This window comes from Ambystoma mexicanum, chromosome 8, assembly GCF_040938575.1.
Source record: "Ambystoma mexicanum isolate Mex_15411 chromosome 8, UKY_AmexF1_1, whole genome shotgun sequence".
NCBI classification, from domain to species: Eukaryota; Metazoa; Chordata; class Amphibia; order Caudata; family Ambystomatidae; genus Ambystoma; species Ambystoma mexicanum.
The window spans coordinates 1156971671-1156993677 of NC_090929.1; the positions used below are offsets into that span (position 1 = coordinate 1156971671).

Genomic DNA, 22007 nt, shown 5'->3' on the forward strand with positions numbered 1-22007 from the left:
CCTACCTTTTAATGTAAGTGTGGAGTATCTTTACCTCGAATTTGATCTTCTGGGGATGCCATATGTATTAATTAATCATTGCGTGATAAACTTTGAGAAGCTAAATAGATTGTAAACTGATACAATTATAGTACCATATGAAGCCGCGTTCATGGGACTTGAGGGTAAAGTCTCGTTTGGTATCATGGGTAAACTAAAAACGTTACACACTAAGTGGGTGCATGTATTTTTAACCCATAGCAAAATTTGGATATTTACTATGAAATCAACTCTAAAAAGAGTATTGAAAGAAGTTTGCTATGAACAACAGCTCACTAACCTTGCCACCAAATCTCACAGTGGCATTTATTGTCAAGAACGCATAAATAGATGTTCCCTGCTGGCCTATATCAAGGCTTATCCAAGTCCGCACACTGTCCGGTTATACCTACTACTGAAATTTAACATATCTGAGGCACTCGAAACAAAAGGTGACCAATTAGGATTACTGTGTGCTGAGCGAATGTGTCGACTATGTGGTAATGACACCACTGAGACGCTGTACCATCTGTTGATTGTGTGTGATAGTTTGCATGCACTGCGCTATAAACATATGAAGTCATACAACAATCAATTCGAGCTTATCGAAATGGAAGCATTATGGTCACATTTCATGAGCAGCGATGACATAAATTTGATATATTTTATGGTTGCTTTTTATAAAAGGATTGTACTAATCTTACGTTGAATTGACTGATTTTATCATGCAAAGTATTGTACTGTATGGAATATAATTAGATGAGAGATGTGATTAGTTTTAATCTGGTTTTAATATTAATATTGGTGTTGTAATTGTATTCATTGTGTTATACAAAGCATTTGTTTTGCTATATGTATATAAATAAACTTGAAACTTGAAACCAAAACTATCGTCTTTGCCAATGCGTGTTCTATAAGGAGGGGAGTCTAGGAGTTGTGTTGGGGAAAACAGAGTTTCCAGGGTCCGGGCAATGCCGTATTTTGTTCCAGTCTCTTGGTGGGGGTGGGGCAGTGTAAGCATGGGCATTTCCATCTTTCTTCTGGGGGCAGATTGCTGGGAGAGGAGGAGGGACAGTGCTGGGGAGAGGGAAACAGGCAACTACAGACCAGGGTACCTTTCAGCCGTAAAGGCGCAACCCTGTCCTGCTGTCCCTCTGCGTGACTGTGTGTACTTGCTTGCTACCAATCAGCATGTGATTTTGCGACCTAGGCTCCAGCCTCCAATACCGGCTGGGTGAATGCACTCTTGGTGGGAATCAGCTCCAAGAGCGCTATCATCCTTAGCCGAACAAAGAAACCTTGCCTACAGCAAAACCAAACGCACACCGCGAAGCCCTTCCCAAAACAGGCATAGCAAAAATCCCCAAAGTACAATTAAGTCCGCATTCTATGTAAACCCATGCGCATACTACCATATTGAAATGATTTTGAAATTTCCATTACATCTTTCATTTGAAAGCGAAGTCCAAGAATTTCAAACATGAAGAATCAGGTGGCGGAAAAAACAGCACATCTTTAGATTGCAGTGGAAAACTCACCAATGCTTTTTTTCTTGAACCTCTGTACCGTTGTCCATAAGAAATTGCAGAGACAATGCATGTGATTAGTTGAATGCATTCCATGTTATCACTGTAAGGAAGGGGTAGATACCAATGCCAATGAAACCTACCATGAGATACTGTCTGGCCAGGCAGACCGACTCGATGGTGCCCTGGAGGTAGACCGTGGATTTCTTCTGGGGGCTGTTGGGGTCCGGGAAGTGGATCTGAGCACCGGTTCTTTGCATTATATGTTTGATATTGCTCCCATTTCGGCCCATCATAAAAAGATGATGTTGGGCCGCTATATCCAGCTGCGTGGTGACTGGAATAGCGGAGGCCAAGCTGCCAGCAAGGTGCTCCAGAAGCAGAGCCGTGCCCTCCTGCGAAGAAGAAAATAAACATAAGAATCCTAGAAACACAAAACTTGCACAATGTACCATCATCTCGACTGGTAGCGAACTCTAGCCGTCGGGTAACCCACAGTAACAAGGACCCCAGCAGACGAGAGCACTATTGCGCACACATTTAGTTTAGTGCATCACCTTTTTGTTGTCGAGGGAATGCAAAAAGTCATGAATCTGCAGCTGAGTATTTTTTTAGATTGCATATTGAGCAGGATAAATGTACAGAAAAAGAGAATTGAACTAATTGTAGAATGGAAATGATAAAACAATGCATTATGGACGTGAGGAAAACATTGACGCACAAAGTGGTGGCAAATGTCGTTCCAGGCGTGATGATCCAGCAGAAATACAGCTCTGGGGTAAAAGGCATATTTGAGAGGTGGTGAAACTGACATTTTCTCAGAATGATGTTCTTAGTCCTACTGTACCCATCACTCGTGGGATGCCATTCTCCTGCAAAAATCTAGATCGCACAGATCATGGGGGACTAGCTTCTTTGTACGGTGGGAAGGCCCACCAACCAGAGAACTACACCGATATTTAGTAAGGTCCACGGATGCGAGTGTTACCAGCAGCCATAGGCTCCCACAAGAAAATACAAAGGGCAGTAAGCCGGTCTTTAAGGCTGAGTGGGAAGAGTACTTAGAGACTTCAATGCCTGCTCTAGTTCAGCTTTCTAAGCTTTCACACCCTCGTTTAAAGGCGAATCTCGAGGTGCAGCCCAGTAGACTCCAACGCTATCCTGGGTAGCCTTGGCCAAGCTTGAGACTTACTGAACGCAGTGTCAGGGGAGGCAACAGGTTCACAAACACAAGCACAACTGTTAAGACATTACAGAATGGAATGCACACATTAAGTTAATTAAATCCACATTTTTATATCGAATTACCTCAAAAGACATTCCAGGAAAAACAATACAAGAAAAAACAAGAAAAATAACGTTAACTAATGCAAGCCAATGGAGCCATCATGTCCCTATGGCGAACAATGTTAAAATATGAGAAAGTAAAAACATTGCTAGGAGTTGTCCTCATTTTCTTTAGTGGGGGCTAGGCCAAAATGACAATGAATCCAAACCGTTAACGGACTGAAACCAGAATCAAGGACCCATTTGATCCCAGTAAAACATTTACTCCACCCTTAGTACTTTTTCTGGAGCAATCACTTCACCAGTGAATCTACTCCCAGTACTGTAGCCAACACATGTTCCAGATGGTCAGGCTGGCTTCTTGGATGCATATGGTGAAGCGAGGGTTGATGGGGGGAGACAATACTTTAGGCGACTTTCCTTAGCCATGTTTTGGATGCAGTCCTACTGGTAAAGCTCCCAATTCAGTGTGGGCTAGTGAGTGGCTGTTTATGGGCCAGGCTTGATAGCCTTGGTTTGGGTCCTGTGACGAATGCAGGGAATTCATTCCCTCTACCCAAAGGGGAGTCACCCCCTTTGGAACTACAGAGGGTACCTGTTAAGCTTTAACACCCCCTAGGGCACAGGACAAGCAGGATGCCACTGGGAATGACCCTTCCTTCCCCTTAGTGGACAACCTCTGTTGTTTACATGGGAATTGAGGTATCAAATGACTGGAAAATACCTGTACAGATGCTGGTTGGTGTGGTTTCTGACCCTCTGTGTGTTTACAGTCAGCTGGGATTGACCAAGCCATAGGAAGGCCCACCCTTAGGCAGGGGTATGAAGAGCCTATCAAGGATAGGTGAGAGAGGGAGACATCGGTGGAGCGGTACAGATGTGGGACCCTTCCCCATAGGAGAAGGGGCAGGAGGAAGAGAGCTTGCACCGAGCATGGTGGGCCAAAGCAAGGCCAGGTCTGCAGAACGCCAGAAAGCCTACCGTGCAAGAGGTCAGGAACACCCGGACAGGAGCAGTGTGGGACTCGAGCTGAGAGACCCCAGACGAATTGATGAACAGGGATCACTGAGTCCCAAGTATCCTGTGAGAGAGGCGCCAGCTCCATACGCGGTGGAGCGTACAACAGATACTATGAAGCCGGTGATGCCTACAGTAACGTTCCCAGTCTACCTGAGGTGGGATACAACAAAGGTAAAAGGTACGCAGTGGCTCAGGTAGAAGGGTGGGGTGCGTCCAACCCAACCCCAGGGTGGGGTGAGAAAAGCCAAAGCCCAACAAGGGCTGTAAGAAACCATACCCCATGGCCGGGTGCATTTAAACATAACCCAGGGCGGAGTGATAGCAACCAGAGGCCCAGAGATGGCGAGAGAAGTCCAAAACCAACACAGGCCACAAGAAACCCCAAGGTGGGGCACTCGAAAACATACCCCCGGATGGGGAGAGCACATCCATAACCCTAGAGGGGGTGAAAGAAGCCACAGCCCAATGAGTGCTGGAAGAAACCATACTCCAAGGCCGTTTGTCTATAACCATAACCGAACAAGGGGTGCATGGAACCATACCCCACGGTGGGGTGCGTTTCACTGTATCCTAAAGTAGGACACGAGAAGTGAAACCCCAAGATAGGGCATGAGAAACGAATCCTCTATGTTAGGTGATTGAAAGCGGACATCTGGGTGGGGTGAGGGACACATTATCCCATGCAGGGGTGCCAAAACATATACCTGATGACTGGGTGGGAAGAACCAAAACCAGAGACTACCCAAAACCTGAAACTACCTGAATTACGAGGATATCCTCCCAGGCCAGAAAGCCTGGGGCTCACCTGGTAAAGAAAACCGGGAGAAACCTCCTTGCTGTAGGTGGAGAGAAAAGGACACAGATCAAGCGGTCCCCAAACAGAATAAAAAAGAAAGAGATGCACTTGCACAGATGTGTTGGAACCCATAAAAGAAAGACTGGCTGGAACAGCCAATTCAGCTTAAACTCTGAGGATAAGGGCAAACAGCGCAACTGAGAGAAACACACCTGGGTGGGGGTCGGAATCCGAGCAGCATTCCAGTACAAAGGACAAGGGGGTCTACATGTGTCTTATGTTGAGTTATTTACTTCTTTATAACAGTGGTAGGGACAGAGTGGAGGTCAGGATAGGTTTGAAACAAGGACTTTCTAAGTGTTTTATTGCAATCCAGATGAGCCCCCTTTTGAGATATTTTCTTTCCTTTAGGATAGAATAGTAGATGCAGGGATAGTTCAGGTTCTGATGGTGAGAAATAAAAAAACAAAACTGCACACAGTGTCTCTTTGTCCGTCTCTTAATTCTAACCTACCACAGTCTTCAGGTTCCCACAGTAGACCGGAAAGTCAAAGTACATCCAAAATGCACAGGGCAAAGGTGTCTGCTGGGTCAGACAGTTGATGCAATGAGGTCAAGTTGCATGTGTGGTTTTTCACAGTTCATTTCAAAACACAGGGCACTTTTCTAGGAGGTGAAAAACCCTGACCTGCCAAAGCCACCTGAAAGGTCTCCTCTGAAAGGCATGCTGGCCTTCAGCCCAGTCCAATCCTACTGTTCTGCGACTATTAGGAAGAAGGTTTCACCAGCTCTGGTCACACGTGAGTAGGTAGTCCTTTTGGTCCAGGGGTTCCAGGGAAAAATCCCTGCAGTCCTAAACCCAAAGTGTTACCACCTATGTGAGACACCAGCTTGGTATGTTACACTTTACCCCTGCTAAATTACATCTACTGAGAGTGGACAATCCTAACTCGTCTCTAACTGTGATCCACCCATTGATCTCATTTCATTTGCATGGAAGCCACAGCCTCACTTCCCAGGCAAAGCACATCAAAAGAAGGTATACACCATCTTCCAGTCCAATTCCCATGAATTGATGACAATATATAAATGTAGGCTGGTTGTATTTTCAAAAACATTTCCAAACCTTATTATATGATATTTTATCAAACACATGGCTTAGAATCAAATTCAACCTAATCAGACTATGGATTATTTCTGGTCACCCACTCCTTCTGAATATGGAATCTCTACCTGGCTGCTATAAGGAGACATTAAAATACAAATGCTAGAGGCTTTTGAAGAGTAATGTCCCATAAACCTTTGGTTCTGCCTTTATTATAGAACCAAAATACAGGTCATAATAGTAAAACGCAATTCTCCTCACGCCATTAGCAAGTATGCTTTCCACAAGACGTGTAGCCCCCATGCCCCAGTCTGAGGGCCAAATGTGCGTGTGCACTTTCATCAAATACGGCTCTAGGCACTCACTATGTTGATAGACTGTAGAGGCAGGTCCCATCTAAATTATCCACGAAGTGTTTGCCTGAAGATTGGACTGAAACACTGTGGTTAGCTGCTTCAGGGCTCAAGCTCCAAGTGGAGGAGGAAATAAATACATCAGTGTCTACAAATCTGTCAACATTGTAGGGATTCACCTAGGGGCAAATGGATTCGGTTATAGGAAGATTAACCCTCATGGATCAAGTAAGATGTGGTAGGGTGGATTGGATGGACTACAGGATTAACACAGGAGCTGAACTCACCTGCCCTGCACGAAGGGAAATACAGCATCAACAATACCCTGCATGGGAACACACAGGGCTTTTGTGGGAAGCCCTGGCCACAGTTTGGATAATCAAATCCCTGGTCCTATTCCAACTAAAGACCAGACTGGCCCCATCTTTGCTAGTCTTTACTTTTGGAAGTCCTCCATTCCTAAGTCCCAGGACCTATGGGCAGCCTGCATGTAAGGCTGCTTGTGTGCTGACCTTTCTTTGCAGGTTCCTCGAATGCAGCCATATTTTACTTTCAGAGGTAGCTGTGATAGCACGATGCTGTTTAGTTACTGGGGTTCCATCTCAAAAGTGTATCAGATCTTGACACGACAACACTTCTGCATGATGCATAGCATTGTATTTGCCTCATTGCCTTAGAAGACACGTTTTCTTGTGCGTAGTTCTCTGACAACTTATAAACCATCACCTTGCATGTGCTTGGCCAAAAATCAGCAGGAAGGGCCTTTGTCAATATTGTAGTGTGGAAGTGCAGCACTTCCACACTACAATATTGACTAAGGCCCTTCCTGCTGAGTGCGATTGTAGGTGTCTCACAAAGCTTCAGGCACTTGACTTAAGTGCCTGAAGCTTAGTGAGACACCTACAACCAGACTACCACCTGGGCTATCGCCACCAACAGCCAGAGTCATCCTCCTCTACTATGGCAACATGGAAAGCGTCTGGGTTCTGATCTGCAGAGTCACCCTGAAGAAACCCTGCAGGGCAATGACAGTTTCCCGCCACTCTGAAGGGGCCCACCTTGGACTAATAACAATCTCATGAGACCTCTGCCCACGAACTAGTCACGGTGCTGTTTTGAACATCCTCCCTTCATAACTGCAGCCACATATAGGAAAAGTAGTTCTACCTCAGACTCCTTAACAGCAACCATTCGCAAGCCACCTTAGATTATGTGGACCATCGAGTACCCATCTGCCCAGGGAGGACTTGTTTTAGTCTTGCTCATTGGCGCCTACCAGGAGAAACTATTGGCATGAAAGTGTAAATAAAGGAGAGATGGACATTCTGCAGGGGTTTGGCTAGAACAAACCAAACGGAGCACCTACGTTGGAATCGCGAATTTTGCGGCCCAACACAATGTGATCTTCTGAACGTTGATGCAGCAAATAAAAACAAATATTGCGTCAAGATTATTATTATGTATCCCAGCAAGGTGACATTGCAGCATGCACACCAGCACCCACTGCCCTACCACAACACACAAGAACAGCCTTACACCCACACAATACCCCCAGCACTGCACATACTCTGCTTCTAGCACTGCACCAACACACTTCCAATTAGCACATCATAGAGAATGCACAACATGCCAGCACCGTAACACGCACACACACAAACACACCCAGCACAACAGTTAAAATAAAACCCACCCTAGCACTGTACACTGGAAAAAGCACCGTTTTAAACTCAGAGTTCCACAGAGACACAAATACACTATTACCAGTACTGCACACATGCACAATGCCCCAACATCACACACACTCCCAGCACTGCACACAAACCACCCAGAGTAACACATGCACACACACACACACAGCAAGGCACATATGCTGCTCCCAGAAACGTACATGCACATATATAGCCAAAACAGAATCTGGCCTTCCAGAGTAAACTCAAACATACTGGAATCTGGGAATAAAATGCGTTCTAGACTTAACGATAACTGGCGTTAATGTGAAGATTGTAATGTTGTCATACCGTGCTAACGGAGAATAAGGAATCTGGTACTGCTCATGAGGTGACATGTGGGAGGGTTAGAGGATGGGGGTGGAGTGAGCTGCGGGCACCACCCACCCGTAGTGAAGGCCCTGGAGAGGACATATGTGGATCCCGCAGTTGCCCACCCCACCCTTAGCCTAGTGTGTGTGGGAACTTCCCCTGCCACAGGAGTCATTGCATTGCCCGAACATCTATGTGCAATGTTGAAAAGGAAGATGATATGGAGCAGACAGGAGCCACTCGCAGACGCACTGGTCTCCAATGACCATGCTGTGCTTATAGCTTAGCCCCATTCTCAGAGGGAGGGTATCACGCAGCATCACAAGGACCCCACTCAGTCATGCAATTCTCTGGAGGATTACCAGACAGTTCCAATAGAAGCAGCCTGGCAGAATTCAGTGATGGTTGTCAGGGTCATTTCAAGATAGCAGACACACATTTTGCAAACTCAATAAAGGGATCTGTCTGCTCCGGCATGGGGATTCAGTATGTTGCATAGGCTTCAAACAATCAACAGAAACATGTGCACCTGTCATGCGCCCCTTCTATAAGCGATTGTGGGATCGATGGAGACGCGGCCGTCATGGAATGGTTCCATCACGTAAGTCTGCAACGTACCGCTGCAGTCTAGTGCTTCTTTCCATCATGGCTGCCGGCGGCTTATTCAAGTGCTTCCAGCCAGCAGCGAGCGCATTGCAACTGTTTCATTCTTCACGTTGTTGCCAGCGCTTGCATTGATTTCTCTTAGCTCCCCTGAGCCCTGCTTTCCTGCGCTCTCTTGGCGTCCTCTACAGGTACTGCTTTCTGTTTCCCCTTACCTCTCTTCCCTGGCTACCTTTGCTGGACTCACTGCCTGGCGAGTCATCTCTGGCCCGCTTCCTTCTCTCACTTACCCCTCTGGACCCATCTCCCGCTCGTTCCTTCTGTGCTTGTTTACCTGGGACTCGCATTCCGAATTCCTGGAGACTTTGTTCTCTTTCCATTACACTTACATACTCTTCTTCGGACCAATCACTTACCTGTACACAGGAAGATCAGCGTGTTCATCCAGCAGAAGGCACTTGTTATTTTTTTGCCTTTGTGGCTTTGCTCCGTGGTCGTCCATATCTGCATAAAAAGAAACCTGCCATCCATGAAAGAAAGAAGAAGGGTACACCCAAGTCCGAAACCTCAGGTGAGGAGGTTTGTGTGGGTTCAGGATCAGACAGAGGTAGACGTACCTGACTGCACCCCAGGTACAACTGACCCCGTCACACCCCAGTGAGGTATGTTAAAGGTAAAGCAGCAGAGGGGCAGTGGGGGCGTTAGGAGTCTGAGTGTAGAGCATTTGGCATGGTAGAAATTGTAGAGAGTGTTGTGTTGGCAAGGTGGTTAAATGTGGTAGGGTATTGCAGAACAGTGAGGAGGAAGAGAGGACAAGTAGAGGAGAGAAGAGGACGAGTCTGGTGGAGAGGGGGAAAGGAGGAAAACATAGCAGAGAAGCGAGAATGGCGGGGCGGAAGAAGAGAGGCCCAGCAAAGGGAATGGCAAGGGAGGAAGAATGAATGAAGGTGGCGTGGAAAGAAGGAAGAGAGAACAGTAGAGTAGGTGAAGTGCAGAAAAAGGAAACAGAGGAGAAGAGGAAGAGAATACTGAGAAGAGAGGGTGACTAGAGGAGAGGACAACCTGGGAAGAAGACAGAGGACGAGGGAAGATGTGTTAGATAAACAAGATGGATGGAGTGAAGTAAGGAAAACAAACAGGTCCTAAAACTCTGTCCCTGAGAACAATCACACAGTGCTGGAGAGTCCTAAGATTACAACCACAAACCTCTTGGGCTTGCAGGGTGGGTTTATTTATTGCCACCCATTGGAGAAGCCCGACACACCTTTGGGTTTAGCGAGCTGTTTACTTACCTTACACCCGTCACTCATCAGTAAGGCTGGTGTTCCTGCTAGGAGAAACTAGGGGGACTAACACATGATCCGCAAGACTTCAGCAATGTCAAAGGAAGAAGCATCAAAAGCGAAGAAAGAAGTGTGGTTCTGTAAGTGAGACACTGGGCCTCATTCCGAGGAGGGTGGTAAGGGTTAACGGTCACCGTAACGAGACCGGTGCCGTTAAACCGTTACCGCCCTACAACGAGTTCCCTTTGCGGGTCCTTCCTTAATGCCTGCTTTTAGCAGGCGTTAAGGATGGGACCCGCAAAAGGACTCCGGTGTCAATAACGGTACCGTAATTTACGGTACCGTTATTGCCGCCTTCCACCTTCCCATTGAGCCCTATGGGGGCTCAAATGGGAATGGGGAATGGGGAATGGCCCTGGTGAATGGGGAATTACCAGTCCCTCTGACCTCAGAATGGACCGGTAATTACTCCATTCACCAGGCTGGAGTTTGGACGAGTTCGGAGGCAGCCATGCTGCAAATAGCGGCGTGGTTACCTCTGAACTCGGAATGAGGCCCACTGTCTGTGACTGTTTGCTGCTAAGAAGGCAGACCTGGTTAGAAGGGAGGGGGTGAGTGTGAGGAATACATCTCTGAAGAAAGCGTGAATGAGTTACTCAATTCTAAACACATGCTGGGTGCCTGAGTCAAAAGTGAATCTCTGCATTGTTGGACAAAACTAAACACAAAAGTAAATTGGTATACATATACAGTTATGTGGTGTAATCTTGGGATGGGACACCGTGCATAATAGTTACTATCCTTGCAGAGCTATACGCGTCAAATCGAACATGGAATTGATATCCTAATCGGGCAAAAGGGAATTAATTGTATTGTATTGTACGAGTACTTGATAGAGCGCGAACAAAGACCAGTGAAGGCGTCAAGACGCTAGGTATGAGAGAGAAGGTGAAGCGTCCATGGGAGAAGGTTTAAAACAAGAGGGTTTTTTGGCCTTTACGCAAAAGCAGAAATTGGGCAGGGTTCCTCAATTCAATTGGAAGATCATTCCAAACAGTGGGGACCAAGGACCGAGAAATATCTGCTGTGCTCCAATAACTGAGCATAGCGGATTCTGGCTATTCTTAGCTGATTGGACATACAAGAACTGCAATGCAAACTGAGCCCACTCCAGGACACTGTATGGCGTTTCCAGGTATATTCTAGCAATATGCAACATATGTGAATCGGAGCATATTATGTCGCTACCCGACAACTGATGGTGCTACTTGGCATTCTGAAGCAATAGCTGGCCAATGGTACGAGCACTTGGGGAATTGACAACAATGCCTACATACCAGGCACAACTATTGTTTTTGTCAATGCTTGCTTCGGAAGTAATGGTTGGGGTCAATTCATTGTGAACAAAGCGTGTCACCAGCTGAAACAAACAGCGGCCACCAGCTCAGAAACGGGTGCCTACTGCTGACACCGTGCGTACATGATGGAGAGAAGTACATACAGTGAAAGGTATAAAAGAGTGGATTCGTCTTTCATCACCTATATAAATGTGTGCAACGCTGTTCTATGTAACGGCACACACGCTGTCGTGCTGAAGCACCCATTTCCTTATGTCGCCACCTGTCTTCCATTCAAAGTCTCTCAATAGGGTTCCCTGTGGAAACCTAAAAGCTGAAACACTGGTGTAGAAGGTTTACTTCATGAAAATGTGATTTCATTAAAAGTAAAAATCTGTGCATTTAATGGTGCATTGCTAATTGAAATCCTAGATGCCTTTGTCAGCCGAATGCAAGACTGGGCTAGCTCAATTTTACAGCCAAAGATGCTTAAATATTAAACGCAACATACCTACGCCCAGGAAAATGCCTTAGAACAGAAAATATGACACCAAGCTATCCTTACAAACACAAGTTAATCCCGTCATACTTTCTGTAGGAATCACACTCTACTAAAGCACAACTCTGCACAGTTCACGCATGGAACACCCCTTCATGAAAAAGTTCAGAATCAACAAATTGTGACTATTCGTTTCCTTCAATCAACTTTTGAGAGCGAGTAATGTGAGGTACCACTGCCCGCGACTGGGCGGGACTCCTATTGATTTCTGGAGGCAATATGCCAACTGCTGCATTATGGCACCTCATCTCACAGAGTAGCATGTGGCATATCAGATTTTTACAGCTGGAAAAATGAACTAACTGCTTGACACCAAACTCATACACTGACCGACAGAGTTACTTAAGCTGAGACATGTCCAAAGTATCAGAGGAGGCACAGAGCTCAGTTTCCTCAAACTCTGTGTAACAGGCACTGGCAAAACATGTAGGAACAATTTCCAGGCATTCCCAGAGTTGTGCCAACACAAGCGAGTGCCCGTCAAACCCACTGCCTGAAATACATGTTAGGGGCCACTTTGGAGTCTGTCATATTTGATTCTGCAAATGTCGAATTATTGAGCAAGGCGAACGGGTCTTCAGACATTGAATCATATGTGGGATTCAAGTGAGATCGACCGAGCCCTGCATCCCAGATGTGATGAATATATTTTAGGGGAAAGACAATCAGTGGCTGAATTATAGTAAAAAGGGTCAAAAATAGGCCCTGGTGCCCTTAATTGGGATAAATATTGCTCATCGCATTTTAGGAACTTTGTTGCAGGAAGGCTTGAAAATTGACTAATTTGGAAAAGACAAACTTATATTTGTTCTGCTCTACCAAAATTCCTCAGGCAAATCATGATACGTATTTATTTATTCAAACATTTATAAAATGCGCTAAACCCAGGCGCATCAAGGCACTGTTCTAAAACCTGTTACACGAGTTAAAAGTCCAAGGCGGTCAAGCATCATGGGTGTCATTTCAAGTTTGTATTAGGCAAAGAGCCACGTGTTTAGTGCTCTTCTGAAGACCCAGTAAGACTGTTCAGCTCGCAGAGCCGGTGGGAAAGCGTTCCAGTGTTTTGCTGCAATCGTTGGAAAACTTGAGCCTCCAGCATTTTCGCTTTTGAAGTTCGGGTGGATAATTCTGTATGCATACGCGAGTCTAGTTGGTCTGCAGGATAGTACTCTGCAGATCTTTTCTGAGCAGTACAGCGGTGCTGCTTTGGTGAGGCACCTATAGGTGATTGACAAAGTTTTGAAAAGGATGCGTTCTCGGATTGGGAGCCAGTGAGCCTTTTTTCTAGAAGCTGAGATGTGTTCCCCTTTTTGGTATGTTGAGTGCAGCTCGTAAGGCATTGTTTTGGATCATCTGCTTTTTTGTTGTTGTTATATTAGCAGTTGAAGTGCCAGAAAAGATTGCGTTTACAGTAGTCCAATCTGGAACCTATAATTGCTCGGCTGATTGTCAGGCAGCGGTCATCGGATAGGAAGGGGCTAGAGTCCTTAATCAATTTAGAAGTGTATGCCGTAGAGGAGGCAATAGCTTAGGCTCACTCCTTCAATCTGGATTAATAAAGTCACTGGAGAAGGATATGTCAGTTTGATGAAGATGGCATTAAAAGAGCTATCGATGAATTTCGCATGCCTTGTGCTGCTGAGAGCATCTCCAAACGGACTGCTTTATAAATCAAATACATTGTGCCTCACTACGAGTTTGGAGGTAGCCATGCCATTTTTAGCGGCATATCTACCCCCAAACTAGTGTCCCACAAAAGGGGACTTGCCGGGCCATTCCGACTTTGGAGGGCCCGCAAAATCCCTTGCGCAGGACCCGGTCCCGGTACGGCCCCATTCCCATTTGAGCCCCCATGGAACCGTAATGAAGTCTATGCAAACATTCCTAGAATCTTTCAGAAAGAATCAGTAACCAGTTGCACCGAGCAATAATCCAGTAAAGCGAAAGTAGTGCATAGTATAAAACCCAATAACACAAATTAACATAGTTATGATTAGCTGCAAAGTAGCCCCACTGATTAAATGCTGTAGGTGGGAAAGTGCACATTACACAGATGTTTATTTCAACATATAGATTTGAAGAGTTAAAGTTTGATCACAGTTCATTAACAATGCAAACTACTGTGGTTATGTTTGCTAGCCAGGACTAAGGCGACTGGAGATTGAACCGCCCTGGCAAAGAAATACAAGATTTACATTGCCAACACGCTACTATATGGTTATTTATAGTGGGCTAGTGGGCATTTGTGGCACTCCAGCAGCATGGCCTAATTGAGAGGGTGAAGAGGACTGACGTGGAATGGTGAAAGTGGTACATGTGGTTGAGCACAATAGTTTAAAAAAATGACAGAAAAGGTTCACTTCCAGGTTATTCTGGGACTAGTTTTTCCAGAGGTCAATACTCTAAAATAATAGAGGTTTGTGTTAAGTAGTTTCTTATAATTATGTCATATGCATAAATAGCATCCTAAACTGGGTCCCTTGGTTTTAGGCACCATAATAGCTGTTTTTAGAGGTGAATTAATAGAGCTCGATTTATCGACATTGTAAGGATGAAACTTTGAAGATGATCCTGCAAGAATGTAACTCACTGAGCGGTCTTGCCTGCTAATAAAACATTCTTCAATTTTTGGAAGCATTGTGGTAGCATTGTGGTAGCTCTACAGGCCATGCTTCCTTGGGACACCTTCTATTGCCCCTAACGCTACAAAATACACAGCAGTGTTTACATTGTGGGTCTCAGCTGGCCATACCAGGAAATGCATGGAATAGTACATCAGAACCATGTCAATTTCTTGCAAAGATGCCCCACATTTATGCATAAGAAGATTTCATACAGCACCCACACCACGGTCGCCTCAAAAAGTAGTTAGTTGAAATGGCTTTTCTTGATTCATAAATCCTTCCAGAGAGATTCAATATTTCTGCTCCAATGATCAATATGGCATACTCACACATGCAGGTAAATTGCTGCCAAGTCATCATGAAGAAAAGAATAATGACAGCACTGCATGGATCTTGAAGAGCCACACATATCTCTCATTGTTTTGTTCCCCAAGAACTTGCCACATTGGTAAAAGTCTGCACATTTGCATGTCCATCATTGCCAATGTGGAAACATTTAAAGCAGGCGAGTGTCTTGCCATGTGGGAAGGAGTCCATGTGTTCACCCTGACAAGATAGCAAACACTAAGAAATTCGAAGAAAGCAAGAGGTGGTGAGTGTTCAGTGACTCACAAATTGGGCAAGTCTTTAAAAGCATGTGTGGGGCATATATACCACCTGTGTCTAGACTCCAAATGGGCAATAAGAACTGACGCGTTCAGGATCAATCTGCCTTCAGGATGGCAGATATCCACTAGTATCTCCCCACTCTCTGCAAAACTTAAAAAGATAATGAAACCCAGTCTTAAGGCAGAGAAAACAAATTGTAAACATAAAACCAGTAGGGACATGTAAAGAAGAGTTAGTGCCAGTTACAGGGTGTCGGGAACGTGAACTAAACATGATGCCTAAATCTGAGATCAGTCGGGGCCAGTGGGTGGGGGGCAATAGGAGTCATTTGATTTTGGCCCCAAAGGATCCATTTGACTCCAATACTAAACATTATGTGAAGGATTTAGGACATATATCTTGGCTCCCAATTGGTCAGGAGCAAACATGAATAAACCGTTGAAATTAATGTGGTTCCGATTTCCAAGAATGACTGTTTTCTATTCTCCGATTCGTTAAATAGTAGGGTCAATCTATGCTCGCGATTTTCCTAATTCGCTCTCAGGTTCTATATAAATGGGGGTTGGGTTCTAATTCGATGCTTGGCTTCCTAATTCCAATCTCCTTCACTCCTGTTCCGGCACTGGGAAAAGATGCCAGACCTGCTACCTGGATCCAAAGTCTGACACGCATGCCAAAGGATCCTGCTGTACCTTTTGGGAACCCCTAGGCTCCAATTGCTTGTTTAAGCATGTCCCGACTTGGCCAAGTCAAGAACTTCCAGGGGAGATGGAATCTCTCAAGGTGCCTTAAGAGAGAAGGTAAGCTGAGCCCTGCCAATGCCAAAAGCAAAAACAAGAAGCCCGCAAGTAGGGAACACCTTTGTGCTTTTCAGGATTTGAGCTGTGGCATATACAATCCCAACCAAATTAGCAAGATTTGCTCCATTCCCTAGTCTGTCCAGTAGGGAGCATAGGATAACTTCTCAGTTTAGGGAGTCCCACTATGGGGCAGTCCTGAAAGCCGTTGCAGATTTTCATCTTTTGTAATGTACTTTTTTTACCTGAAGACCTTACCTTGCCCTCCTTGTTGCTCTTTTCCTACTGTCTCGGGTCAGACTTCCAGACTATGCCTATTCAAGCTAACTGATTAGCTCCTACCTGAGACTTCCTTGTGGCCTTGCCCGATTTACCTTTAAGCCATGATTGGATTGATATTGCCTGACAATGCTTGGGCTGGTCTGGCACCTTATTTCTCCATAGGGCTAGTTTCATCGGTCCCCAGCAACTGTCTGCCTTTCAACCTCTAATTCACACAATTGGAGTCTGGTCTATACTTCCTCTCAATTCTGTTGGAGGATGGACTCCAGAAACTGCTAACTGTACATTTGGTAAAAGACACAAAAGCAACCACGGTGGAGCCAAGCAAGTCTGCTTTTTTAATCACGGTGGCTTAGCAGTATCAAACGAGTAACTGACTAACAGTGCACTAATAAATCACCCCCTCAGAACTGTTATTGGGTCTCGTGGCTCTGTTTCTCTGTGTGTGTTGTTACATGGTATCTCCCTGGGATTCCGGTCGATACCAGGGTCAATTCTGCCAGGAGACATGTCTAAAAACACATTGTTTACACTAATAAACACGGATTGTTAGGCACTGGTTAAAACATGAGAACACTTTATGGAAGGGATTAAGATGCCTCAAAGTGAGGAAGGGGTCATTATCACGGGATAATGACTTGCCACCAAGCGATAATGACACTGCCCGAGGCCTAGAAGGCTATTAGCACATAATGGTAGCAGCAATACATTTTTGGGAGCTTTGGTGCTGAAGTAAACAAACTTTAGTTTAATATTAAGAAAGTAAATTGACGAACTAAAGTAGTAAATTAAATGTGTTTTTTGTTTTGAGATATTTAAATAACAAGTTTGTCTTCATACGTTAAGCATTCCAATTGCGACCCTGATTTAATTGGAGTGTGTTTAACATGAGAAAGCATTAGGGGCTGTGTAAAAGTAAACAGTTTCTCTAAAGAAAGTGAAAGCATTTTCCATGTTTTAGCTTCCTCGTTGGTGTGCTAATAGGATGTTCAGTGGAACAAAAGGTTCTCTTAGAGAAGCGTCTTGTTTGTTTGTTTGCTTATTTATTTATATCTTGTTGAAAGCCATCTTGCCTGGAAATTGAACTATTGTTTCTGTGTCTGCTTTTGAAGTCGTTATTGATTGTACTCTAAACATTCTGATTGGCTGAGAGGAGGCCAAGAACCGATTTCCCTGCGTTATTTAATCAATATGACCCGAGCGGCGGGGGCATTACCGACTCAGGTAATGCCCCGGGGCCCATAGGTATAGGCCCAGAGCGAAGCAAGGGCCTTACCGGCCCCGGGGCATTACCTGAGTCAGTAATGCCCCCGCGGCGAGGGTCATATTGCTATTAGTACCCCGGCCCGCATTATGTGCGTGACCGGGGCACTAAAAGAATTTTTTCTGTCCCGAAACGCTGAGGCGTTTCGGGACAGAAAAAAAAAGAAACGACCAAGAAAATGGCCGCCGCCATGGAAAGGGAAAACGGAGTCCGTTTTCCCTTTCCATGGCGGCCATCAGGAGCGGACGCGCTGGGAACACAAGTGTTCCCAGCGCATCCGCTCCCGAGAAAGGATCAAAAAGAAGGTAAGTGGGGTTGTGAGGTGGGAGTGCGACGGGGGAAGAGGGAAAAGAATAAATAAATAAATAAATAAATAAATAAATAAACGTACCTGCGTCCCCGGCGGGGGACGAGGGAAGCCCCCAGCCGTGTGGCGGCGCAGAGCGGGGATGGCCCCGCTCCGAGTCTCCACACGGCTGGAGGCTTCCTTCATCCCCCGCCAGGGATGCAGGAACAAGAAGGTAAGTTGGGGGGGCGGGTAGGAGGGAGGGAAGGGAATTAAAAAAAAAAAAAAAAAAAGACTTACCCGAGTCCCCGGCGGGGGGCGAAGGCAGCCTCTCAGTCACGGGGAGGCTTGGAGTGGGGATGGCCCTGCTTCGAGCTTCCTCATTGGCTGAGGGGCTACCACGCCCCCGCCGAGGACAAAGGCCGTGGGATCCCGACGGAAGGATTCCCAGCCTGGTAATGACTCAGAGAGGGCCAATCAGAATGGCTCTTTCATTCTGATTGCGCCCTCGCTAGGTACTAATAATAAATAACCTTTCTAATACATGTACAAATATCTCGGGATTCTACTAATAGTACTTTGTGTGAATGAGTGAATGTATATTGTGCTTTTTTCTTGCCAATTTAAAGACGTAGTGTTACATCATGAAATACCAAGCTGACTGTATGTAATCTCTGTTGCGTTGAAAACATTGGATTATTAATTTCAGAACAAGCGATCATTATTTTATCTGATTTTGTTGAGTTGCATTTTGATATTTGTATGATGTAAACTTTATGATTTGAATTACAAGCTGAACGAGGTGTTGTCTGTATCGTTATGTTTTACATTTTGCATGCTCCATAATAATGGTGCGTTGGGTTAGCTGTCACATGACGTCATAAGCTTCCTTATGTGGGAAAATCAAAGATTGGGCCAGGGGCAAGGCATGGCGAGTCTTTAAGAATGTAAACAAGTGTAGACCCTTAGTAAACAATTTGTGAATGTAATTCGTGACAGGAAAATCGATTGATTCTAGGAGATCTTTCATTAACTTGCAACATGTATAAGAATCACACACATGACCTTAACATGTAAAATCAAATGGTTTGATTTTCTCTGCCTGACAGAGTTCCATCTTTATTCAAATGAGTAAACACTCACAATAGCATTATTATAATCAGACATTTTACAGTTACATTTATTTTTAGATGATGCTCTATAGGGATAGTTTTGATTACTTCTCCATTGCCTTTTGTTCATATAATGCATCTGATCTTTTTCAGCCCCAGAAAAGTGTTAATTCTTGATGTTGAAAAGAAGTCACAAAAGAGTGGGCTGCAAAAAGCAACTGGCAAAAGTGTGGCTCACATCAAGGGAAATAAGATGGCTCGTATTTCATTCATGTATTCTTTATTTGTGCCCTCGGATGAAGAGAATTCATATAAGGTTATAGGGCAGAGGGAACAAAAAGGGGCTAAAACAACAAATCAAAGTTGGCAGTCTACCTTCCGGGTTACTAGCACCATGGAATAGGGCCATTGTCATAATAGGACAATTCTAGAAGATTGGCTAGTCACTAAAACGTCTAATCTGGCTTCATATGGGAGGCAGTAGAGGAGGGGCCAAAATGACCTTTCACTAGTGGTGGGATCATTCTTTGCACCAGACGTGACCATTAATGTAGAGGAATACCATTGCCCATGGGGCAGTGTGGTGAGCCTGAAAAGTAGAGATACATTCAGACCTGTATCCTCCCTAATGGCACAAATTGGAAAGTTCCAGGTATGAATGCCATTTCTTTATGCCAAAGGCAAAAACTTTTCAGTTTGTGGGCCCCGTTTGGCAGACTACTATGGCCTGATTTGATGAGGATTGTGGTTTTAGGAAAGAATAGCAAATCCCAGAGGGTAGTGTGAGGGTTCAGAAATGCGAGACAGATACAAAGGTAGTATTTTCTCAAAGTTTGCTGTGTATTCAAAGTAAAAAGGGGTTCTGAAGAATGCCTAACTTTCATTAACCTAACATGGCGATCCCTCTGTAGCAAACTAAAGAAAAATGGCCTAGTGTCCAAAATACCTCTGGCCCTCACACTAATACATACAATCAAGTTGTACAAGAAAAATATGGCTGACTTTCGGTTCAACAAAACAGTTTGTAATTCTAACTCAAATATTCTTGGAAGTACTCCTCGTAACCAGGGATGTATTCCCTTCTCCTGGATCAATTCAGGAATACTCAGATTCATATCCAGTGAAAAATTTGCCACAATAATCCCACGGCCGAAAAAAGCTGCCGTATAGAATGCACTAGTAAATGCATATATATGTGGGGTGTGGGTTGTGGTAATAGTTTAAGCTAAGGGGGAAGCATCGGGTGGCTGCAGGGAAAGTGCACTTTAAACCATCGCTTTTTTGGCTGCAGGATTATTTCAGGCAACTTTATCACATAGAACTCTCAGATTATAGTTCTGTTTCAACGAAGTTCCATTCAAAGAATTAGAAAAGTCTTTTTCAACCACAAAGTCTTTCTTAGAGAAACAAACATGTTTCTTTTCACTGCAGATGGTTGATAATCCAAACAACTCAATGTTTTCCACCATCTCTCTCTCTTACAAGGAAGATCTCTGTTACGCTCACCTGGACCCCACCGGGGTGTCGATCGGACCCGGACAGCTGCGGTCTCCTTCAACGTGATGCGTAGTGCAGAGATGACTGTCTGGACTGGCCCGCCTAGTCTTGTCTGCTGGACCAGAAGAAGTATTTTCCTGCAAGTGGAGACAGGGATTACCTGTGGGGTTTAGTGATGGCCTCCCAACTGTTCTCGCTCTCCCCCACTTATCACCTCCGATATCCCCTTAGTAACCTCACCTTATGTTCATAAAAGATGAGCTCTCCATCCTGCGTGTCTTGCAGGGGCGCGTAGATACCAGTTACTTCACTGGTTTGAAGGCGTTGGGAGAGTTCCGGTAAGTATTGACTCTGAAGTCCCTGGCGGGATTGGTAAGTATCAAGTTGAAAGAGTTCAATGTGCCCAATGTTCACTCTTGTCCCCTTCCTTCCTTAAGTTGCAACTGAGTTCGTGAGAAGAAGGTCTTGTAGCTGCTGCTGGCGTTCAGGTAAGAGTCTGTGTTACCCAACGCTGTCCAGTAACTATTGCATGCGTTAACGTGTTTTTCTCCCTCTTTACAGATGCAGCATATGAAAATGTGGAGAGTTATGGAATAATACCGCCAGTGGTAAGCCTATGGTGGTAAGAGGTTGTATTTGTTGATTCCCTTGGCTCACCTTGTTTTTTCTTGTGTCCCCTAGGTGCCGGATTACGGCGAAGAAATGATGGAGACAGTGCCAGATCGAAAAATGCTGTGAGAACTGGTGAGTATGGCGCCGTGCTGACGCGTGCAGGACTGATGTACTTTCCAGGTCCGGAGATGAAATGGTTCCGGAATTAGGTGAGGAATTTGAAATAAGTTTGTTTTCTAACCTTGTCCTTTTCTTCTTCTTTATTCGAGGAGCTCCGGATTCGAGGTGGGCGTGGCAGAAGACTGGATGCTGGCTGCAGGCACGCGGGCGTGGCAGAAGACTCGATGCTGGCTGCAGGCACGGTGAGCGTCACGCTGCTGGATGCAGAATAACGCGAAGCATGTGCTGCTGTTCGGGTGTGGTTTAAATAGCCTCCAAAGTAGTTCCAGGTAAGAAGTTCCCTAGAGCCACGCCCGAGTAAAAAATAGTCCCTGTAACAAAATAGTCCCATCCAGGCATCATGTAGGCTTGGACTCTTTTGCAGCATGGTCTGCATCAGGTAAGTAAAGTCTATGAGCCTGGCGCCTAAGGCGCCAGGACTGAACCCAGACACCCCCTGGCCGGGGCTGCTGAGGTTTAAACAAATGTCTGGATGCCTGCTCCCGGAGCTGAGGGCCTTGGTCCTGATGCCTGGGGGTAGGCATCATGACAGATTCCCCTTCTCCCCCAAAACAGATTCCAAAACCAAATGCAATTGTTCTGTTATCATATGACACATTCTTCAAATGAAAAGCTCTTTTTGTCAAAGTTGCATGTTACTCTTCTTCAATACTTCATAAAAATAGAACACGTTTGTCAAGATAGCAAAGAACAACTTGTCTTGATTATTCTACTGCTTGTTAATAAATGATAAAGTACATCAATTCTCTTCATTCACCAAATGTTCTTTTCACATATATTTTTGCCACAATTATAGCAAACCATCATCTTCTTTCCTG

General features: G+C 45.1%; 1 protein-coding gene across 2 annotated transcripts in view; it reads right to left on the minus strand.

The window, feature by feature from the left end:
- Positions 1 to 22007, minus strand: part of BICC1 (BicC family RNA binding protein 1) — a 1115336-nt gene that overhangs the window by 137969 nt on the left and 955360 nt on the right. For both annotated transcript variants that reach the window (XM_069611226.1, XM_069611225.1), the window contains one exon: positions 1688 to 1939. In XM_069611226.1, the coding sequence (XP_069467327.1) occupies positions 1688 to 1939 (252 nt within the window). The remainder of the gene's footprint in view (positions 1 to 1687; positions 1940 to 22007) is intronic.